This window comes from Vidua chalybeata, chromosome 25, assembly GCF_026979565.1.
Source record: "Vidua chalybeata isolate OUT-0048 chromosome 25, bVidCha1 merged haplotype, whole genome shotgun sequence".
Classification (NCBI taxonomy): Eukaryota; Metazoa; Chordata; class Aves; order Passeriformes; family Viduidae; genus Vidua; species Vidua chalybeata.
The window spans coordinates 2509747-2532169 of NC_071554.1; the positions used below are offsets into that span (position 1 = coordinate 2509747).

At 52.7% G+C, this 22423-nt stretch overlaps 1 protein-coding gene across 5 annotated transcripts in view; it reads left to right on the forward strand.

Moving 5' to 3' along the window:
- GRHL3 (grainyhead like transcription factor 3) overlaps positions 1–22423 on the forward strand; it is a 103560-nt gene that overhangs the window by 76416 nt on the left and 4721 nt on the right. For 2 of the 5 annotated variants that reach the window (XM_053964795.1, XM_053964799.1), the window contains 10 exons: positions 14609–14795; positions 15423–15484; positions 16556–16895; positions 17102–17181; positions 18731–18884; positions 19349–19460; positions 19615–19709; positions 21288–21446; positions 21904–21982; positions 22289–22422. In XM_053964795.1, the coding sequence (XP_053820770.1) occupies positions 14609–14795; positions 15423–15484; positions 16556–16895; positions 17102–17181; positions 18731–18884; positions 19349–19460; positions 19615–19709; positions 21288–21446; positions 21904–21982; positions 22289–22422 (1402 nt within the window). Of the gene's footprint in view, positions 1–5183; positions 5243–14608; positions 14796–15422; positions 15485–16555; positions 16896–17101; positions 17182–18730; positions 18885–19348; positions 19461–19614; positions 19710–21287; positions 21447–21903; positions 21983–22288; position 22423 lie in introns of those variants that run through there. The other 3 variants (XM_053964797.1, XM_053964798.1, XM_053964796.1) reach the window with 3 other exon arrangements.

Genomic DNA, 22423 nt, shown 5'->3' on the forward strand with positions numbered 1-22423 from the left:
ATTCTGGCCATCCCAAAACATCCCTTGGTCCAGTATCCCATGAGTGATTCAGATGAGTAATGACAGGTGTAGAGCTGAAGTGAGAAATAATTAAAATTTGCAGTGCTTTGATGAGTCCAATACTGACCAGCACAGCACTAATGTGTCCTGAGCCCTGGTTCTGCTTGGAAACCACAAGCCAGGCCCTTGCTAGGTGGAGGATTGGCTTTTAAATTGCTTCATTTTGTGGGGTGTGTGAGGGAGTTATTTTCCTTTCTGTCTCTTCATTCCTGAGCCTGTAGAAATTGGGGTTTGGAGTGTTTTGCAATGATCCTGAAGGACTGAGATTTTTGTGTAGAGAACACTTTCACATGATGGGATGATTACAGGAAGCCAGGCTTGAAGAGGCAACTAAATAAACTAATAACAGCAAGTATCAGCAGATTTGAGATGAAACCAGGGAGGCTGGCAGGGCTGAGGTGTTATTAGTTCCAGATGTTGCTCACAGATAAATATCTCTGGCCAGAACTTTTCTAATTACTGACAGAAACTGAGCTGTCACGTAAAGATGCCTCTCAAGGCTCCCCGAGCACATTCATTATGGTCCAGGGAGGATTGATACCCATTCATATTTCCTTTTTCTTCATTTGTTGCTCAGGAATTTGCTGAATGAAGCCCCATTTCTGTGCTGTGCTCAGATTTTGGGATCCACAGCTGGGTGAGAGGAGCAGACACAGGATCCAAACCCTCTGGAGCCTGAACCTGAGCCCAGCTGTGCTGCTGGGATCTGCCACACTCCTGATAAGGGAAATTTATTCTGAGCAGCCCAGGACACCTCTGCCAGTGGCATTTCCATATCTCTGCTCAGCCAGGGCTGATCAAGGAGGAGTGGAGTCAACTGAGGTACCCGAGAGCAGCCTCATCTCTGCTGCAGCGTCACTGCCTGACATCAGATAACTTCCTCAGGGGAGGCAGCTTTGATCAGGCTGCAGCACTGGGGGAAATGGTTGGGAGCAATCCCTGATGTTTTGCATTTGGTCCATTTTCAAAACTGTTTTCATGTTTGAAAGTTTCTCTCGGGGAGGAATGGCAGCACTGAGGAAGTGTGGGCCCAGCCCTGAGCCCTTCCTGGTGCTGCTGGCATCACTGCCAGCACCTCCTGCTCCTGGCATGGGGATCACTGGGGGGAATCCAGCTCCTGGGTGTTTTCCAGGAGGAAATGTGTGTTTGGAGTTGCAGGTGTCAGGCAGCAGGTGGGAGGGAAGCCCTGTGAGCTGGGTATGTGCTCCCTGGTGGGTGCTGAGGTGAGAAAACCAAGTTTCCTTGGAGCCAGGCTGAAATTCCTGTTAGAAAGGAACAGTTCTTTGTGAAACCTTCCCCAGGCTCCTTCCCTGTGCATATTTGGAGCTGAACATCACAGGAAGCCTGGGCTGGAATGGGGAACATGCTTGTGACATCTGCAGGCAGCTCCCTCCCCTGGCAGACTGAACTGGGATGGGCTCTTCCCACTTCCCTGCTGCCTTTGGACTGACAGCTGTCAGGTCAGCTCCAGGGACAGCATGGCATGAGCTCGGGGCAGAGCATGCACAGAAAGTGAAGCTTCTTCCAGCAGGAGAAGGTGGCTGGGCTGGGGGTCATGTTTGTTTGTTTAACTGGAGCTGCCTGCCCTGCAGTCCCTGAGCCGGGTCAGTTGTTTGCAACCCAAACTTGTTACTGGGTGAGAACTGGTAGAACTCGCTGAGGACAACAGGAATTTTCCTAAAGCCCCCTGGGCTACAACAGATAATAACAAACTGGCCTGACTCTATTAAAAACACATTTAAGCATCAGGTCACATTGTTTAGTGGTACTGGGATCCAGCAGAGCCAGCTGGATTCCCAGGAATCCTGCAGATAGAGGCTGGAAAACTGGTGGGAAAGGGCCAGTGAGGGGTTCATCCCTCTTGATTTCTCCAGAAGGCCAAATACTCCTTTTCCTTTGCCTCATTATTCCTTGTGAAGCTCTGCTGTGCCTGGGCTGTGCAAACAGAGGCAAGGGCAGCGCTGCCAGACTGAGCCTTGCAGCCCAAGGAAGTTTCTGTTCATCTTTTTGTTCTGCCTTCCTGGGGAAAAGGCTCTGGGAGACACAGGGAGCCTCACTGGGAGAGATGATCTGGTTTCGATATCAAAGGATTGAATGGCACAAGGTGTGGTTTTTTTCTGGAAAAGCACCTGAAGCAGCCTCATCTCACTTTAACCTGCTCCAGGCTGCTTCCTCTTGCTCTGTATTAATTGCTGAAGTGTTTTAATAACCCTTGGTCAAAGACAACTGCAATTCCTGGCACATCACAGGACAACTGGGAAGGATGTTTGACAGCTGTCAGTGGGAAAAGCTGTGTATCCTAAAGGGATTAGAGTCCTTGCTTTGAAGTTCCTTACAAGTTACACAGCAGAGAAGCCAGACTGGGAACAGGGAGTGTGGAATGGCTCAGGTGAGGTCACACCACAAATGGGAGGCAGAGGGAGAACCAGGAACATTGGGGTGTCAGGGACACAGGACCATGCTGCTCCTGGGATGAGTTAAACATCCAGGGGCAGCCCCAGCTGGCTCTGCAGGGCTGGGGACCCTCTGGGTGATGCTGGGTGTCTCCATCCTGGGGCTGCTGCTGTGTCCCTCACGAAATGCAGCTCATCCCAGGCTGCCCTTGGCTGTTTAAAGAGGGTTTAACAAGCCAAACACAAGAGCAACCCTGTTGCCTTGGAGAGGGTGTAGCTGTGAGCAAAATTTGGCCCTCTCTTTTAGACTTTGCAGTTTGTCTTGACTGCTGCATGCTTTATTTTTAGAGCATCATAAAAGGCTTTTGTTCCAGGGTATATTTAACAGGGGAGTGGAGGGGAAGTGGGAGGGTTTTGTTCACAGAGAATGTATCTCTTGGTCTCTTTCTTCTATCCCACCCCCTCACCAGATACTCTTGGAGGGTGGAGTGTAAATGAAAAAAAAAAAAAAAAAGAATAGAAAAGGAGAGAAATAATAATTAGAAATCCTGAAATCATAGTCAAAGGGATTGTCTGGGCGTCCAGGCCTAGAGGCCTCCGAGGCGCCACAAAACTCACATTATCACAAAAAAGACACAAAAGGTGCCCAAAGGATGGAAGAGGCAGGACAGGGGTGGTCCTGTCTGGCAGGGGCAGTGCCCAGTGACATAGCACAGCCTCGCTGGGCTGGGCTGGTCCTGAGCCTCCTTGCAGGGGTGGCACTGGGGCTTTGCCAGCAGAGGAGAAGGGTCTGCAGGGTTTGTTCCTCTCCTGTGCCCTGTCCTGGGGGAGCTGCAGCACCAGCCCTGCTGCCCTGCAAAGGGCTGAGCCTGAAAGGCTGAACCAAATCCAGAGGTGGCACAGGGCCCCTTTCACTGAGACAAAACCTGGCCCTGCTCAGCTCTGCCAGACACATTTCTGTCTCTCTTTTCTTTGTCAGGGCTTTTCCCCGCAGAGGTCAGAGCCCTGTTCCTCCCCTGCCTGCTCTGGCTCTGGCAGTGTTTTCTCCTCCTTCACTTTTGTTGCTAGAGTCTGTAAAGGTTGGAAGAAACTCGGAAATCCCCCGAGGGGATGTTGCAGCTGTGCAATAACCAGAGCAAGTGAAATCCTCTCTGCCTGGATGGGGTAAAGGACAGTGACTCAGAGCTGCCACTGCGGGCACCATGAACTCGGCAGGGCTTCATTAATTTGGAGATCCAATCAGAGAATTGATCAGCTGCTGCCACAGCTGCCACAGATTAGTGCTGTCCTTGGCTTGACAGGACACGGCCCTGCCCTGGCAGGGGCTTGGCACTGGGTGATCTTTGAGGTGCCTTCAACCCAACCCACTCCACGATTCTCCATGGGTTCTTTCAGCTTTTGGGTGTTGCTGTCCCCTGCTCCTGGTGTTCTCCAGCAGTCCCCAGTGGAGTTTGCATTGCTCCAGCCCCTTGGTTTCCATTCCCAGGAGCAGCCTTTGCCCAGCCCTGGATCCTGGCAGGCGGGAGCCCAGCACATCCTGGAGTTATCGGCAGATACCCCACGGTCACTCCTCGTCCTGAGCCAGCAGCCAGGGAGGTGTTGGAGGGTGTTGTACCCAAATTAAAGAGCTCTGTGCTCACAGGTGCCTGTGTGGACATGACTCCTGCCTGCCCCGCTGGGCTGGGAGCCCCTGTGTCCCCAGGGAGAGCCACACTCAGTGCTGGGTGACACCTCCAGAGCTGTGACATCTCCAGAGCCGTGCGGGGCAGGAGCTGAGCGGGGCAGGCAGGAGTGAGACACGATGGAGGGGTGAGAACGAGGGGTGGAAGCCTTTCTTTTTCCCTTTGTTTTAAGGCTTGTATCAACTTGCCTGGCAAAATCCTCTCCTGCCTTCCAAATCCAGTCACTGTGAGTCACGGCTGAGCCCATCCTCTGCCTCCTCATTGCAACACGGATGACAGAAACCATCCAGCAAGAGGGCTTGAATCCCTGATGAGTTTTGTTCTATTGCACAAACCTTTTCCCCGTGTGCAGGGGGGTTGCTGCAGAGGTGTTGCCTGGGTGGTATTCCCACAGCCCCTTCCCAAACCTCCCTGGAATAATGCTCACAGAGAAAGGTTATCCCACAGGTTAGCCCTGCTCCTGACAGATCCAGAGCAGTGCAAGGGCTCCCTGAGCCAGGATATTTAGGGAATGACTTGGTACTAAAGTTAGGAGGGTTAAAGTTGATTTTTAAAGAGGGAGGGAAAAAACCTCCTCGTGGTTCTGGAGCGAGCAGCTGAGAGGAGGTGAGGAGAGGCAGGAAAGGGTTTTCCTGTCAGTACAACTACCACAGAGGAATGAGAGGAAACTTTCTCCTTCCCTAATTCATTCCTTTATAAATATATGTATTTTGAGTGTATTTCTATATAAAGAAACAGCAAAGGATGAGAACCAACCCCCAGCTCCGTAGAAATGACAGCTCCTTGGCACGGCAGGCATGGAACCCATCCGCCAAACTGAAACTCATTATCCCCGAGATGAATCCCCGATTCCGCCCCTTTATCCTCTCCCCCGGGGGGTTTTCCCTGGCGGGCCGGCAGGGACAGGGTTACGCTGCACCTGTCTGGGTGTACCTGTCCCAGGGCACCTGTCCCGGCAGCCAATCCCGGCGCGGCCGCCCCACCTGTGCGAGCCGGGCCGCGCTCCTGCCATAAATCAAACACCTCGCAGGCAATGTCTGGCTGAGCCGCCGAGCAGAGCCAGCGCTGCCTGCGCTCCGACACCGCGGGGATGTCCAATGAGCTGGAGTAAGTGCAAGGCTTTCTGCCCTTTTCCCCCTTTCTCGCTGCCGGGGCTGGATGAGATTCCTGGGCTGCTCCTCTGCCTGTCACTGCTGGTGAGGGCAGTAAAAAACGGGAAGGTTTTCCTCATTTTCTGTCGCTGCCTGAGCTGGTGCTGCTCGGGGGAGGAATCACTTCTTAGGAATCACTCCTTTTCACTTGGGACTTGTTAAAAATCACGATCCTGGTTACTTTTTTATCCCAGATAAAACTGACACATGGGGTTTATGTCTAAAGCGAAGCTGCTCTGCCTCTGACCAACAAAATCTAACAGCAGCTACAGGAATCTATTTTCATTTTATATCTATTTATTTGAGAAAATATCTTCTAAAGTATTTACCAGTCTCTAGTTTCTAGGGGTGGGGATTGTTGTGTGTATTTTTTGTTGTTTTTTGTTGAGGGTTTTATGATTTTTTTTTTTGGTTCGTTTGGGTGGAGGTTTTTTTTTTTTTTTCCTTTGGGTTTTTTGTTTGTTTTGGGGTTTGGTTTTCGGGTGTTTTTTATTGTTTGTTTGGGTTTTTTTTGTTAAGTAAATGGATTCAAACTATGACCCTATCAAATAATTTAATCTTTTAAATAAGAAAAAGCTTTTAACACCTATCAATCCTGTGTAACTCTCGTTTCTAATTTTGACACCCCTGAAATATTTTGGAGTTTTGGATGCTGATGGTATCAGCACAGCACCTCGTGCCTCGCACCTCTGAAATAAAGGGAAACAAGTGTCAGATTGGCGTGACAGGGTGTGGGGAAGGCTGCAGAGCAGTGAATAAAGCTTCTGAATGCTGCTGTCAATCAGTGCTAAATGTCCACCCAGCCCAGAAACCTGTGTGAAGGATTTGTGCGTAAAATATTTATCAAAAAGTAGAAATCATATGTATCTGTGTGGAGATCTGGTGCTTCGAAGGTGTTTTTTGGGAGAGACCCACATGTCTGTGTGTGTTTACAAGCCTGACAGAGCTGCTGTGTCAGCCAATCTCCTCCTAATTAAGAACCCTGAAAAGGCACAGCAGTAATTATTATTTTATGTAAATAATGGGATCAATGTGCTCGGATTGACTGAGAATCTGACACTGAAATTTTCGCTTTCGGAAGTTTTTGGGTAATTTATAAGCGGTGCTTTGTAGGTTTGGGAGCGAGGACGTGTTTGGCTCTCGGGAGGCGCGGAGTGTGCGATTGATGGATTTATCGCTAATTACGGCCGGGAATTACACGGCTGCTGCCTCGGGCCTGGCCAGCGGGCTGTTAACCCCTGAGCCTGCCCGGGCAGGGGGAGCAGCCCCGGCCCCAGCCCGGCCCGAGAGCGAAGGGCTCCGTGCGAGGCTTTTCCAGCAGCTGATCCTTGGCAGGAGCTGCGGGTCTTTGACAATTCCGCTTTATTTCAGTGGGGCTCAATCCCTCGGCAGGAGCGGCGGCAGCCCCGAACCGTGCCCGGGCTGGGCCTGGGGGGGACATTTCGGGCCACCATGGGCCGGCAGCAGCTCGCCCAAAGCTCCCCAGGGCTCCCGGCAGGAGATCCGGGAGTGGGACCAGAGAACAGGGAAACGCTCAGCCCTGGCTTTGCTCTGAGGGGAAAAGGTGCCAGCGGGGGGAGGAACCTGAGAAAAGGCTGCTGGAGCCCCTCAGCGAGCCGAGGGGCTCTCAGGAGCTGCGAATTTCGGGATAATGGCCAGGGTGGAGCTGAGCAGACACCGGGAGCAGCCCAGGAACGGGTCCGTGCCCCGCATGCTGCTCCTGCCACCCCCAGAGTGAGCCGGGCACATCTGCCCAGATGTGGCTGATGTTCAGGAGCTCTGATATCCCCGTTTCCTCGCTCAAAATGCCAGGGAGGAGAATCCCACCTCTCCCTTTGGGACTTAAAATTCCCAGAGAGGACTGGGAAGGGACCAGCGTGCCATGGGAGGGGGAGATGTTTTGCCTACTATAAAATATTCTAACTGCTGATTTCCATAGTCTTCTAAACTGAACCCGTGTCTGACTCTGCCGTGCGTGGGCTGGAAGGAGTTAATCAGGAGTTACTCCCAGTTGTGGTTTTGTGGTCGAAACCATGATCGCCAGAAGCAAATTTTTGTCATGCATAAGGTGTGTTATTAAAACTTGAGTTATGCTCCTGGTGAATGAAAAGTTAAAGCCCTTTTATAAAATCCTGGCAGCAGAGCACACAAGGGATAACCGTGCTGGAGCAAGGGAGGCTGGCTTGGACTTTTTTTTTTTTTTTTTTTAAGTTATGTAAAGAGAGAAAGAGATTTGTAAATTAAAGAAACAACAATCAAATTACTGCTATGCAATTCCCAACAAAGGAGTAAAAGCCCTCTGAATAAACTCCAGACTCAAAGCAGGGGTGAATCAACATTTGCACAGTATCTCTGCTTTGATGCTTTGGGTCACATTTTGGGATGATTGGTCCATGGGAATGATTCCAGGGAAATTTGCAGAATAAAGACAGTTCCTCGGAGGAGGAGCTGCTCTGGCTTTGTTCCGGCTGGGGTTTGAATTGTTGATCAGTGTAACATATTCATCCAAAAATGCACTTGTACTTGGACTGCACCTGCCAGCCCCTGGGATCAGCTGATTGGCAGGGACAGGGATCCTGGAATTTTGTGTGCTCAAGGAGGAAAAAGGCAACAGCTGAAAAATGGTAATCAGTGGAACTCATTATTGAACATATGATTATATTCCACTGCTCACAGCTGAGTTTCCAAGGCTTGGAGGGTAAATATGGAGGAGATTTGGGTTAGATGGGATATGAGGAAAAAATTCCTCGCTGTGAAGGTGGTGAGGCCCTGGCACAGGGTGCCCAGAGAAGCTGTGGCTGCCCCTGGATCCCTGGCAGTGCCCAAGGCCAGGCTGGATGGGACAGTGGTTGGAGCAGCCTGGGACAGTGGAAGGTGTCCCTGCCCATGTCCTGGATGGTCCCTTCCAACCCAAACCACTCCAGGGTTCTGATGACTCATTTCTTGTCCCTTTAGGTGCCAGTGCTGTTCTGGCTGCAGCTCTGATTGTGGGGGTGAGGCTGATCCAGACCCCATCCCTGTCCCCAGCCTGTTCACACCTCGAGTGCTGAGAGCCCCAGAGCAGCTGGCACTGCCCCTGAGCCTCCTGCTCTGCCCACCTCTTGTTTCTGCCATGCCCTGCCTTGGCACTCCGAGCTCTGCACAAGTGCCTGGCTTTGTGGGGTGAATCAGGTTTGTTTGGCAAGGCCATTGTTGGAGGCACCTTGTGCTGGGGTTGTTTTTGTGTCAAACAGCCAAGCAGAGGCTGCTGCTCCTGGCTGTGCTCACAGGACACTGAACCAGAGCACGGGGAGGCCTTGGACAAAGTGCACCTTGTAGGAGACCTGGAGCTGACATTGGTCAGGTGGAAAGTCCCTCCAGGATGGGAAGGGACAGGGAGAAGCATGGGGGGGAGCCCACTCTGGCCGTGCCTCTGCTGAGGGGGAAGAGCTGCTGGCAGAGCATGGAACAGGGCCAGGGCAGGGAGCAGCTGCTCCATGTGAGGCTCCTGTCAAGTGTCCTGCCCTGGCACAGCTTCCTGGAGCCTCTTGGGCAACAGGATCCACCTCTGCCACCTTCAGCAGGGCACAAGCCCGTGCCAGGCGTGAGCTCTGGCTGCACCCAGGCAGGGGGAGGGATCAGCACATCCCTGGAGTGGGGGACACGACTGTCCCGAGACTGAGCACAGAGCTCTGAGGCTGAAACCTCCAATCTCTGCTCTCCTTGTCTCACTGCTTCCTTGGAAATGTGTGACATTCCCAGTGTGTCCCTGCAGCAAGGAGTATCAAAAGCAAAATTAAGAAGTATGACCTTATTGTATTAAACAACAATTTTCAGCCCACATACTGACAAGTCACCAAAAAAGTGTCCTGGATTTCTTTTCATAGGGACCATCCAGCCTCTGGCAGGATGTGCTGAGGGAAGCAGAGAATCTTGAGTAAAGCTGGGCTTTGATCTAAGCACAGACAACCCATAATAGCTGATTACTGGCTTAAAAAACCATATTATCTGAAGAGACAGAAAAAAGAAACAAATTTTGTTGCAGAAGTTTGTGTATTATGGCTACCATTGGTGGGTTTTAAATCAACATCTTGTAAAACTGTGATTTTTAAAAATTTCATTTTATTTAGAAGTCATAGCTGTTGGAGTTAGAGAATATACAAAACTTACCTGTGTCATCTTCCTTTTGGTGGGTGAAGCACTGGGAGCCTCAGTGCAAAGTGTGATGTGTTGGGACAGTGAGGGTTTGTCTCCAGGAATAACTGTACATAAAGTGTCTGTATCTGTCCACAATGAAAATAGGAATGAGAGTGGAGTTTACAGCAATATTTCAGAAGCAGGAGCAGATGCTCAGGGCCTGTTTTTGTGTCTCCCTTTGGAGTCAGATATCCCTGAACTTCAGGACATCTGACATCAGAAATTGCTTCTGGAAAAGATCAGCCATAATTCCTGAACTGCAAAGGGATTCTGTGTGTAATTTGTTTTGTTAGGCAGGGGAGGCACCAAGGCAGGACTGGTTTGTGCAATGGGATGGGGTGGGTGGATCCCTCCAGGGTGATGCTGTGGGGTAAAGCACAACCCCAGCTGGTGTCCCCCAAACATCCCAGCCTGGATTGTCCCAGGAGCCCTCCAGGCTGCAGGGGCAGAACCAGCCCAGCACTGCTGAGATTCACAGCAGAGGTTCAGAGCTGGTTCTGCTCTCTCACCTTTGCTGAACAGCCCAGGATGAGGCATTTCAGTGCCAATCCTATCCCCAGGTCCTTCTGCTGTGGTAATAAAGAGCTGCAAAAGCAGGAGTTAGGCTGGGTGAAAAAGGACAAATACTGAGCTGGTTTGAGGTTTCCTGGTAGGTGCCCCGGGAGGGCCAGGGGAGGGGGATCCCTGCACATTCCCCAGGCAGCAGCTGCCCCTGGGAGGTTTGTCTGGCCCCCAGCCACGGAGCAGCCTGCAGAGCCTCCCAGCTGGATCTGCAGGGTGGGTGGGGATCAGCGCCCACCCCACCCCACCAAGGACTCACCACTGAGCTCCACGGGCACCCATGGAGCCCTGTGGGAATCAGGAGCCATTTCCCAAAGATGTTCATGGTGGCCCCTTTCCTTCCCAAGCCAGGCAGGCACAGTCCTGCAGGGTGCCCCGTGCTGGGTGGGGTGGGGGTCCTGGATCCCCCCTGTGCCACACAGAATCCAGGGAAGGAGAAGCTCCTGCATTGCCCATGGCTGGAGCATTGCTGGGAATTTCACGTGGCTGAGCTGTGAGTTAACCCTGGGCTGAGGGTGCTGCTGAAATGCCCCTGCACAAACCCAGTGACAGAGCCCACATTGTTCTCCAGCTGCCAGAGAAAATATCCCAGAAAATATCCTGTAGGCAGTGCAGGTCAGGGGCCATGAGATAGAGCATGGTCTCCTGGGCCTGTGGATTGACATCGTGTTGTGCTTGGCACCCCGGCAGTGTTTTCCATCCTTAGTCTGTGTTTGTTATGTTTCTTTCTGTGTTTTTTTTTTCCTGGTTCTGTCTCTGTTTGGATTTTTGCCTGGCTATGTGAGTGGGCTGGTGACAATGCACTCACTGCTCCTTGTGCTGTCACCTTGTCTTCAGGTGTGCTTGTTTATTAAACCTGCAAAGGAATTACAAAATCACGGCTTAGCTGAGAGGTCTGGCTTCAGCAATGAGGGCACTTGGTGGGATGCTGTCCTTCCTGACAGGGGTTTACAGGCTAAAATCCCTGCCCAGGGAGAGACAATTGTCCAGGGCAGTGCTGATCCTCCCCTGAATTTCTGACAAGGACTTGGGGAGCACCAGGGTTATTTCAAGAGGGAGGAGAGGGCAATGCCCAAGCCCAGAGCTGATGGAACCCCCACAGGAGCTGCCCGGAGCACCCCTGAACTCCTCAGGGCTGGGTCTCTGTTCTGGGCCTCTGAGTTCTGCTGCTGCTCCCCAGTTCCCTGCTGCTTTGCCACTGGGATGCTGCTCTGTGGCCACCAGCACCTGGCATGGCCAGTATTTAGGCTGGGGCTTAATCAGGCACAGTGGGGAGAACAAAGGCAGTACCACCAAGCTCAAAGGGCAGCAAAGCCTCCCACAGACACCCAGCAGAGGCAGAAGGAGTTCAAGGGCTCTTTCCTGCTTGGCTGGTGTCCCCACCTGGACCCTTTGGGCATGTTCTCCTGTTCCAGCACAGCCCTGAGTGTTTATCCATCACCAGGAGAAACTGGGGAAACAGAGGTGGGGTGGGCTGGAGCGGGAGAGGGGCTGGGATCACCTTGTGTCACACTCCCAACTGTTTGGAAACAAACAGGGTGCTCCCTGCCCCAAATCCTGCTCTGCTCTGCACATGGCCCGAGGCTCCAGCTCCGAGTGTGCACAGAGGGGAGGGAGGCTGCTGGTCCCAGTGTTTGTGTTTCCCTGGCCAGGGAAAGGAGCTCTGGCTTTGCCAAACAGAGCAGGGAGCTTGGAATGGGCAAACACGGCCTGGCCACGTGCAGGGGCATCACAGGCAGCGAGGAAAGTAAAGTTCAGCTGTGTTTGGCTCTGGATTTGGGTGACTTTCCTGGTGTGTTTGGCTCTGGATTTGGGTGTCTCTTCCCTGCAGCTGTGCCTCACAGAGGTTGCTGATGGGGTCTGTGTGTTCTGGAGGGCTGGGGGAGCAAATTGACAGCAGTGTCTTGTAGGTCCTGATGTCAGAAAGGTGCCTTGGACTTGTCACCACACCTGCTCATCTCCTCAGATCACCCTCTCTCCTCAGATGCTGGGGAGCCGTGGTGACCTTTGGGAACAGGGTGAGAGCAGAGCCGACCTCTGAGGACGAGTGAATGGGGTGGCTGTTCCCTCACTCCCTGCAGGGTGGGTTCTGAGGGGGTGCACACGGCTCCAGTCACACATCCCAGTGCCTACCAGGGATCCCGTGGACTCTGGAACAGGAACAAAGTCGGATAAAGGTGCAATTCCTGTCCTTTGTGCCAGTCCTCAGCTGGGTGAATCCCAGCCTCACTGGGACCAGGCAGTTCCCAGTGCACGGAGCAGCTGCTCTGCCTCTCAAGGCCTCTGCGGGTTCTGAGCACCTCAGGGTATTGCCAGAAGCTCCCAGCGTGTCCTGCTGTCCCAAATGCTGCTGTCCCAGTCCTGCCACCCCTGCTGCACTCTGCTGCCTTGTGCCAGGAGCACCACGGGCACTGTGTGCCCACGTCTGGCTCTCTCCAGCTCAGGGCATTTTGCCTTTGCTCTCTGCCAGGCCGAGGGCAGGGCAGGTTGCCCTGGGTGCCTTTTCCCATGGTTTCTCTCAGCAGAGGTGAGGGGCAGGGAGGCAGAAGGGAATAATCACACAAGGAATGCTTTATTGGAGGGAGAATAAATCTCCCAAGGATTCCTCCCAGTAATATGGGTGCTTTTTTAAGCTCCCGAGTGCTTAGTTGCTCCATCCTGCCCCGTGTGTTTATCTCTGCTGATTCCCAGGGCCAGAGCCGAGCTCTGCTGCTGCCGGTTCTCCCTGGAGAGGATGGGGTGGGAGCGGGTGGGGATCCTGCCCGGACAGGACTGAACAGCGCCGGCACCAGCGCTGAAACTGAGTCACTGCCGTGGCCCCGCTCGGAGACAGCGGCACGGGCAGGGAGGAGGAGGAGGAGGAGGGAGCAGGGCTGCGTGAGAAGCGCTAAAGACAACGAAACTCCCCGAACACCTGCTGGGGTGAAAGCGGGGCCGGGCCGAGGGGAGCAGCGGGCTCGGTCCCGTTATCCCACGGGAGCGGTGCCAGCCCAGCCCCGCTGCCACGCGGGCACGGAGCCCCGGGAATCGGGAGCCTCGGGCCACCAGCAGGGCTCCAGCAGCTCGGGTGTGCATAGAAAGGCAAGGGATTCCCTACGGAAAAGGTGACGAGAACAGCAGAAGCAGCCCTTGGTGGCCTCATGGAAAAAATCAGCTGTAATTCCTGAACTGCAAAGTAATTCTGTGCTGTAATTTGTTCTGTTAGGCAGGGGAGGCACCAAAGCAGGAGTCTGAGCCAAGGTGAGCTCTGGATCTGAGGCAGGAGCATCCCAAGCCATCCCTGCATGGTTTAATGTGAATTTGTGCAGGGTGGCAGTGCCTGGTGACAGAGCAACCATGGGGAGTTTCAGGGATGCCAGGTTCCTCCCAAGAGGAATTATTGTTCTCTGAATGATTCACTTAAAAGTCTAGACAAGGACTTTTTATAAATCTATGGATAGTGGCTTAATGAAAACAACACATTCCTTATAAAAATGCCATTAAGTTGTAGCATTCATTGCTGTAACTCCTGAAAGTTTGCTTTGCCTTTCCATGAAAAAACATCAGCAGGTGATGTCATGGTTTAACTCCAGTCAGCACTTGTCAGCTTTGGAGATTTAAAGAAGTTTTTGAAACCTTTCTTCTAATAAAACCCAGTCTTGTCCTTCCTGGACATTTCCACTTTGAGGAAAAGGGAATTTTTGTCCATGGAGATGTTATTTTATGGTGAATGGTGTGAGCTGTGGTGGTGACAGCAGGTGCAGGAGACAGGAAGGTGTGACAGGAGCAGGGCCCTGGCTCAGCCTCTGTGGACGTGGTGGGATTTGGTCAGAGGTTGGACTCAATGATCTCTGGGGTCTCTTCCAACCTAAACAATTCCGTGATTTCAACCTGCCAGGGAATGCACGGAGGCACTGCTGGGCTGGCTGCTGGCAGGGTTTGCTGGAGGAAAAGGAAAGATGACCAATGTTTGGGTAATTAAGTGTCTGACAGTTTATTAACGTAAGATGGAGAGGCCTGGAGAAAGTGCCAGAAGTGAGGACAGGCAGGGCATTATTTTGGTGTGTTGCTTCTCACGTAGTCCCACAAGCCTCACCTCAGTCAGGAATTTTTTAGTGGAAGGGAGGGGGTTGTGATCTGCCTGTCTGCTTCACTCTGAGTAAAATCATCTACAAATGATTGGGGAAAAATAAATTTAAAACCATGGACTGCAGCGAAGGAAAAGGATGAGGTTTAGTTTTGTCTGGGCACTGAGTGACAGTGTCTGACTGTGGGCTGTGCTGGCCTGGAGCTCCATATCCAAGGGAAAATTGTTCCCTGATCCCTTTTTAGTGCCCAGCACCCCTGGGACAGTGCAAGATGGGACTGGAGGAAGGAGCAGCTGATGGGGTTTTGCCTCCCTGGGCAGGACAGGGAGCAGCTGCTCCTGGGGAGGCTCTGATTTTGTACCCAGCTACAGCAGCAAATGTGGTGATCCCAAAGGCTCTGGGAGTTCAGGACCAGGAGAACTTCCCTCCTCCATTCCACAGAGCCTTTGGAAGCCCTTCCTGTGTTCATGGAAACCTCTGTGGGAAAAGCTCCTCCCTCATTCCTGGCTTCCCCCCAGTTTTAGATCTGTGCGTCTGATGAAGAATGACACCATGAACTTCCAGAAGTTCCCCTACACCAGCGAGGATGAAGCCTGGAAAACCTACCTGGAGAACCCCCTGACTGCAGCCACCAAGGCCATGATGAGGGTGAACGGGGACGACGACAGCGTGGCCGCCCTCAGCCTCCTCTACGACTACTACATGGTGGGTGCCCCTGGGCTGGGGTAAAACTGGGGTAAAGGAGGTGTAGAATATGTGTAAAAAATATGTACCACCTTAGGAGGGGACTCCTCTACTGAGCTCCCCCATCTACTGAGCCCCCTGAGTTGTTTATCCAACACCACACGGTGCCACCAGTATCCCCAGAGGTAAACTGAGGCACAAACCACCACTTTGAGGGAATCCAGAACATGTGGAAAACCTGAATCCAGGTGCCTTGAGTCTGGATTTTTCCCACAAGGAGCAGCAGGGCTTTGAGGACTGTTGGGCTGGAGCAGCCTTGAAGACCCCACCAGTTTTATTCTCCCAGTGCTGCTGTAGGATGGAGCTTTGAGAAATGTGGATCTGATTTATCCCTGACTAGAAGCAATAGGAATGATGCTCCCACTGACTTGCGTGCTTTTAAGGTCCTGCCCAGAACAAGCGGCTGTGGCTTGTCCAAGGTTATTTGTGAACCCAGCAGCAGCCCAGGGCAGAGCCCAGCTCTGCTGTTTGTTCTTCTCGTGGGGTTTTATCTGGGAGGCTTCACTTGCTCCCAGCCAGGGCTAATTCTGCTCTGTTTGCCATTAACAAAATCCAGCACTAACCAAATTCTGCCCTGCCTTGTTCTAGGTCCCGAAGGAGAAGAGGATTCTCCCAGCTGGGATGATGGGACGCAATGACCTGGCAAAGAGGTTGGCTTCAGTTCCTGCTCTCTGGAGCTGCCTCACTCTCCTGCAGCTGCTGAAATGCAGGATGGGGCTCTGAGCTTGCAGAAAATAGACATCAAAGCACGGTGTTATTACCAGCAACAGTGCAGCTCATTAACCCTGAGACACACATTAAAATTCTTTAGGCCAGGTCCCAAGCAGGTACAAATGGAGCTACACCCATTTCCACACCTGAGCATCTGTCTGGCTGTGTTCACAGGGGTTGTGCTGATTTGCAGCAACTGAAGAAATTGCCTTTATTTCCTATTTTGTGACAATTGCAAAGGGCAGAAGGATTGAGCACTGGCAGCAAGAAGGGAATCACCAAATCCTCGTTCATTCCCTGGGCTGATGAGAGTTTCTGTTCCACTCTCCCAGGATTCTCTTCCAGTGACTCCCATTTGTCCTTTGAGGTTTTCAGATAATTAACTATTAAATTAATGGCTCATTTGCCACTATGAGTTCAGTTCCCCTTCCTGGATGCCGTGTACTTTGGCATTGTCAGTTTTTAACCACTTGACAGAATAAACCTCAAGTGATACTTCACTCCTTCAGAAGTAAACTGACTTAAGCTGGTTTTGGTTTTTGTTTCCTAAGTTGCTGGAGTTTGTGAATTTGTACAATAATTGTTTTTCCTTAAAAAAAGAGTATAAAAAAATCAACTTTCAGCATTGATGAGCCATAAAAAGACTTATGATGGACAACCCACACAGCAGCTATCTTTCTTATCACCCCTGCTGCTCTGTGTGATGGCCTAAATGAAGGAGCAGTGGATGTAGGCCCTGGATGTGCAACCCCAAACCACATCCAGACCATATTCCCTGACTCCCTGCGATCATCCCTTATCTGCTGAGCACCTCTGGCTCTTGCTGACTGCACTGAGAGCTGTGGGTGGAGATACCCCAGGGGCTGTCAGTGCTCCCAGGCCCAGCAGGAGCTGCTGGGCTGACTCAGGGTCACTGGCAGCCAGGCCAGCAGCACATCCAGGCACTCCTGGCAGTGACACCGTGCTGGGGGTGCCCGCTTTGCCCTGCCCTGAGCCAGGACTCTCTCCAGCAGGCACTGCCACGGGATGGATTATGAGCCCGAGATCCCCTCTTTCGATGGCTCAGCCCATCTCATGAAGCTGCTGTCAGAAAACGTCTCCATGACCCAGGAGTTCTGCGAGCCTCCCAAGAAGAACGGCCTGAGTCTCGAGGGTGTCCCTGCTCCTCACAAGGCAGCCCTGCTCCCTCCAGGCACCAGCAAGCTGGAAGCCACCCCAGACAACTTCCTGGTGCCCCCAGGGGACGTGTATGACAGCAGCTCCCTGAACTCCCTGTTCGAGAGCCTGCCCATGGCCCCGGCGCAGCAGCGCTGGCAGCCCGACAGCACCTTCAAGGAGGACCCCCAGGAGGTCAGGGCTGGGGCTGCTCTGGGCTGGGGCTGCTCTGGGGGCACTGGGAGCTTTGCTTTTGTCTTGGAAGCTTGGTGCTGTTTCTCTTGGATTTCTGGGGGGTTTATGTAGATTTTGGAAGTCATCTGGTGTGGTGTCTGGGAGAAGGTGAATGGACAAAGCGATGAAGGATTTTACTTTGGGTTTGTGTTTGCTCCCGTCTGCAGACGCTGCTCTTCAGTGACATCCTCAAACCTCAGCCAGAGCCACCCTGCCCCGAGAGTTACCCCACAGATGGAGTGAAGAGGTAACAGCAATCCAGGGGTTTGGGGTTCCAGGGAACTCTTGGCTCTGTCTCTTTCCTGGGGAAGGATTGCATCCCAGTCCAGCCTTGGCAGTGACCAGAGCAATTACAGATCCTGTGCTTTTGCAGACACCAATTGTGTCTCCCTGGTGTTTTCAGAGCAAGGTGCTGCCCCATGAGCTTTTAGACCAAAGCTGGGCTTGTTCTGCCCCCAGACTGGGGCCAATCCAGGGCCAGCTGCTGTCCCATCTCAGGGTGACAGCCCCTTCCCAGGCAGCACTGCTTGGCTGGGAGACACAGAGGGATCCGGGTGGCTGCACCGTCTTCCCACAGGCCACTTGGAATGGGGTAAATGACAGGGAAAAGGAGGCTGGCAGAGCATGAGGGTGATAATCAGCCTCCCCTAATCTAAGGTTTAGGTTCTCACTTAGCACTGTTAGTCAGCCTTGATTCTAGAGGGTGCCACTGCCTCTCATTCCTAAAACATGAGAGGGATTTCTTCCTCCTTTCCACCTCTCTGCCAGGCAGAGTTTTGCTGCTCCAGATACCAAATCAAACCTCCCAGCAGGTAACATTATTTCACCTCCCACTTTGTATTTGCCTCCTGAGTCAGCTGACTGGGTGAGTCAGCTGTCAGACGTGGGGATGTTCACACAGACAGCAGCGTCTCCTGAGCCAGAGGCTCCCTGCTCACTGTTTATTTGTGCACTGAAGTTCTCTGGCCCTCCTGGCTCCAGATAAGAGGAGCTGCCAAGCCCATCTTCAGAGATGGCATCACAGGAGGTGGAGCAGGAAGAAGATGGGTTGGTGACTAAACAGGGCACTTGAAGGGTCTGAGTGAAGGCTCCTCTACAGGTGGTGGCTTGCACAGATTCCTCACAGCAGAAACCAGCTGTGGCCTCATGGTTTCAGTGCTCACAGCTGCTGGTGAGGGCCTGAGAGCTGCTGAATTCAGGCTCTTCTTTCAAATTTCCATTGCCAGCAGTGACACCTTCTCTGTGTGCCACCACAAAGCTTTTCTGTAGAGATTAAAGTTGGTGCCCACCACACTGAGAGTCCCTCGTGCTGGGATTGAGTCCAGTTCTGCATAACCAAGCAGGTGTTGGTGTCCTGCAGGTCCTTTTTCTACAGGACCTTTCAGGGAGAGGCTTCCTGGCTCAGCCAGTTATGGGTATGGATTCGGAGACAGGAATTTGAGTTTAGGATGTTGTAAAAGTCTCAGTACAGGTACCCATTTTTCTGTGTTTTGCTCTTGGCTGCTGGTTGAGCAATGGTTCTGTTGCCAGCCACACAAAAATACTGTCTGCAGTCACATCCAGGGGATTTTAAGCCAAAACTGAGGGGTAAAATGAGGCTGTTGGAGCAGTGCTGCTCCCCAGGGTGTTGGGGAGGATCAGAATGTGCTGTGCTGTGTCAGGGTGTGTGAGGTGGGGAATGGAGCAGAAACTGGAGCCTGTAACCCGTGGGGTGGAGGCTCCTGGGGCTCTGTTTTGCTTTTGCAGTGAAACAGCAGCGTGTGCTTATTCATTCTTCTCTCTTTGTTCCATCCAAGTGACTTTGAATACACTCTGGGGTCACCCAAAGCCATTCACATAAAATCTGGGGACTCTCCCATGGCCTACCTCAACAAAGGACAGTTCTACCCCATCACACTGCGGACAGCTGGAGACAGCAAATGTTTGCACTTGTCCTCAAATAAAGTGAAGGTAAGAGACACAGACAGGCTGACAGCTCTGCTGACAGCTCTGGAATGGGACATCCAGCAGATCCCCTGGCCTGGGAACAGAGCTGAACGTGAGCAGTAATGGCTTTGTGGCTCATGTTGGCTTAAGGGGATGAATGGGATGGATTCAGTCCCACAGGATAATCCTCTGCTGCACTGCAGAGCCTCTGTGGCAGCTGGAACCTGAACCAGTGGGGGCCCTGCTGGGAAGAGCTCTGAGCCAGGGACAGGGTCCCAGTCCTGCTCCTGGGATGTGTGGCCAGGGCTCAGAGCAGCCCTCGAGATGGGTGGTGCCAAATGACTGAGCCCAAATCCCTTCCCTTGCCCCCCTCAGCGTCCCCAGCATAAAATGTCACGTTTCCCATGGCCCTGAGGGAGTGCAGGATGGAAGGGTCAGGGTGCACTGATCCTGCTCTGTGCTGAGCTGGCTGTGCTGCTGTGTTGCAGAGCGTGGTGATGATCGTGTTTGACAACGAGAAGATCCCCACGGAGCAGCTGAAGTTCTGGAAGCACTGGCACTCCCGGCAGCCCACGGCCAAGCAGAGGGTCATCGACGTGGGTACGAGGGGCTGGGCAGCTTCTGCCTCCACTGCAGTGCCTGCCAGGGCTTCCCTCGCTCTGGGACTCAGCCAGGGGCAGGATTTGGGGGTGGGAGGCCTTGGGATGTCACCAGTTTCAGCCCCAGTGTGAGCTGCTCCTCCCCTGCCTTCCAGCTGACTGCAAGGAGAACTTCAACACGGTGCAGAACATCGAGGAGCTGGCCTACAACGCCCTGTCCTTTGTGTGGAACATCCACGAGGAAGCCAAGGTACAAACTGCCCGTGGAGGGGAGCTGGGAATGGTCCTCAGCAAAACTGCAGCTCCCTCCCTACAGCCCAGACCCTGCCCCACTGCTCAGAGAGACAGAGAGCTTCCAGCACAAACCCTGCCACTGCAGCGGCCCCAGGCAGTGTTTGCCTGGCAGGACAGCAGCAGGACACCGTGCCTCAGTGTGTGTTTAAGCACTGCCATGAGCTAATAAACACTCTGGGTACACCCAGACTGGCTCAGGGATGTTTTCTTAGTGCTGATGGATAACTCTGAAGAAAGGGTTTTGCAGCAATTCAGGGCTCTGCTCACATGTACCTGCAGCCTGTTTAAATAACCCCCAGCTCAGGAAACAAAGAGCCCCCTTTCCAGGCAGGGTGATGCAGACATGACTGACCACCCTCCTGTGCCTTGTGGGATGTGGAAGGGAGCCAGGCAGGTCACGAGATCCCTTTTCACCTTAAAACCAGGAAAGTTCATTACAGCAAGGTCTTTGCAGCTCTGCTGTCCCTTCTGCATCTCAGACTCTCTCATTAACATTTTGTATCTAGTGGGGATTGAAAAACAGATGAAGTAACTAAGAAAAAAAAAAAGAAAAAAAAAGAAAAGCATAAATACCCCAGGTCTCTGAAGCTTGGGAAAACCCTGCCTGGCTTTGGGATCTCAAAAAGCCCAAAGGCAACCTGGGTCTTTTACAACCCAAGAGGTTAACAAATGTCTTCAAGGCAGAGCTGTCAGAAATGGAAATATGTCAGGTATGTGGCAAGCCCTGGGGGCATCTCAGCAAGACTCGATTTAACTCTTAGCAGAAACTCTGCTCATTCACTGGCCTGGGGCAGGTAGAGGTGAGACTTCAGAGAACTTCGAGGGCTGGGAGTGAGGCAGGAGGGGCCAGGGGCTGGGAACAAGAGGGGTCAGGTATTTGGGTGTTTGGGTTGGCCATGGCACCTGTTACTTTTCTCAATCCAATTAAACTTCACCCCCCAGTGAAGAGGTTTTCTTTCCTATGAGCTGACTCGAGCTGACACCAGGTTTCAGGGCTGAAATCCTCAGCTGAGGGAGCTCTGGGAGCTTCTCCACCTGCAAATCTGTCCCCAGGGTCCAGGGAATTCCAAGGTCACTCACACCAATGAATTGGCAGTTTGGAGATACAATTTGGATTAGAGCTGTGCTCAGCTTTTCTTCCAGAGCTCCCACTGGAGTTAACTCCTGGTGATAAAAGAGCCCAGTGTGGGATGAATATTTATTTAAAGCAGCACTGCTGTGCAATTCCTGAGGCTGCAGCCTTGCCCTCCTCCCTTCCTGCAGGGCTTTGCTGTCTGAGGGTCCCTTTCAAATGAAAGATCAGAAATATCAGCAAGAACATCCCCAGGCAGGGTTTTGGGAGTGGGAGGCTGAGTTAAAGAGCTGGAATAGGTGTGGGGGGAGAGGCTCAGGAGGGAAACCAACTGCTCCCCTGGCAGGCTGGCCCTGGGAGGGCTGGAAGGAGCCTCAGCAGCTGCTTTTGCCCCTGCCCTCTGCTCCCACTGCTGGCTGAGGGGGAGGTTTCCAGCACCAACAATCCTGTCCCTGTTTGCAGGTGTTTATTGGGGTGAACTGCCTGAGCACGGACTTCTCCTCGCAGAAGGGAGTGAAGGGTGTCCCCCTGAACCTGCAGATCGACACCTACGACTGTGGCAGTGGCAGCAGCCAGCTGGTGCACAGGGCTGTCTGCCAGATCAAGATCTTCTGTGACAAGGTGCAGCACTCCTTTCCCACCATTTCGAACACCCAGCTGGTCAGAGGCCCCAGGAATAAAACCAGAAAGGCTGTGAGAGCCTAGAACAGCCCAGACCTCTGACTGTGCCTCACAATAAACTCTATTTTTGATTCTATTTTTCACCAGTTGTTAAACATCAAAAGAGATGAGTTTCCTTGGAGGTTCTTCCCCAGTCTCAGATATCTTCCCATGGAAAAAAATTCTCATAGCTATTCTTGTCTGCATGTTTTATTTTTAAAAGCAAATTTTATTTCTGTTTTTCTAATTTCTGAGTGTCAGAGAGTCTTGGATTGGGCTGTGGAAGGTCCCTGAGGTGGCCATTTCTGAGTTAAGGCTGCCTCAACCTTAACGTGTCACACCCCAGAGGTGGCCATGGAACGTCTCTTGCCAGTGTTCAAAATGTCAGTGTCCTAAATTTTGCTGGATCTTCCCACAGGGAGCAGAGAGGAAAATGCGGGATGATGAAAGGAAGCAGTTCCGAAGGAAAGGAAAATGCCTGGATTCCAACAACAATGGTGAGTGCTTGTGTGTGCTCCCTGCTCCCTGCTGAAATCCCTGTTACCTTCCAAGGATGTGGCTGCTCCCAAGCCTGCTGCCTGCAGAGCCCTGGGCAGCAGCCTGGCAGCCAGGCCCTTGCTGGGCTCCTTCCCTCCTCCCAAAGCCCTTCAGGAGCACCCAGCAGCCTTCGGGAATGTTCTGGGCTCCCTTGGCCGCCCTGGAGGTGCTGCAGGCCCCTGGCCTGTTCCTGCTGGGAGCCTTGGGAAGGGGCTCCCCTCTCCCAGCAGCGAGGGACTGAGATGAACTGGACTCTCCATCTGTAGGTCTGAAAGGCTGTTTGCTCTCTGGCTTCAGAGGGAATGAGATCACCTTCCTGCGGCCCGAGAGCGACCTGGAGACGCAGCCAGTGCTCTTCATCCCCAACGTGCACTTCTCCACCCCCCAGAGGTGTGGCTCGG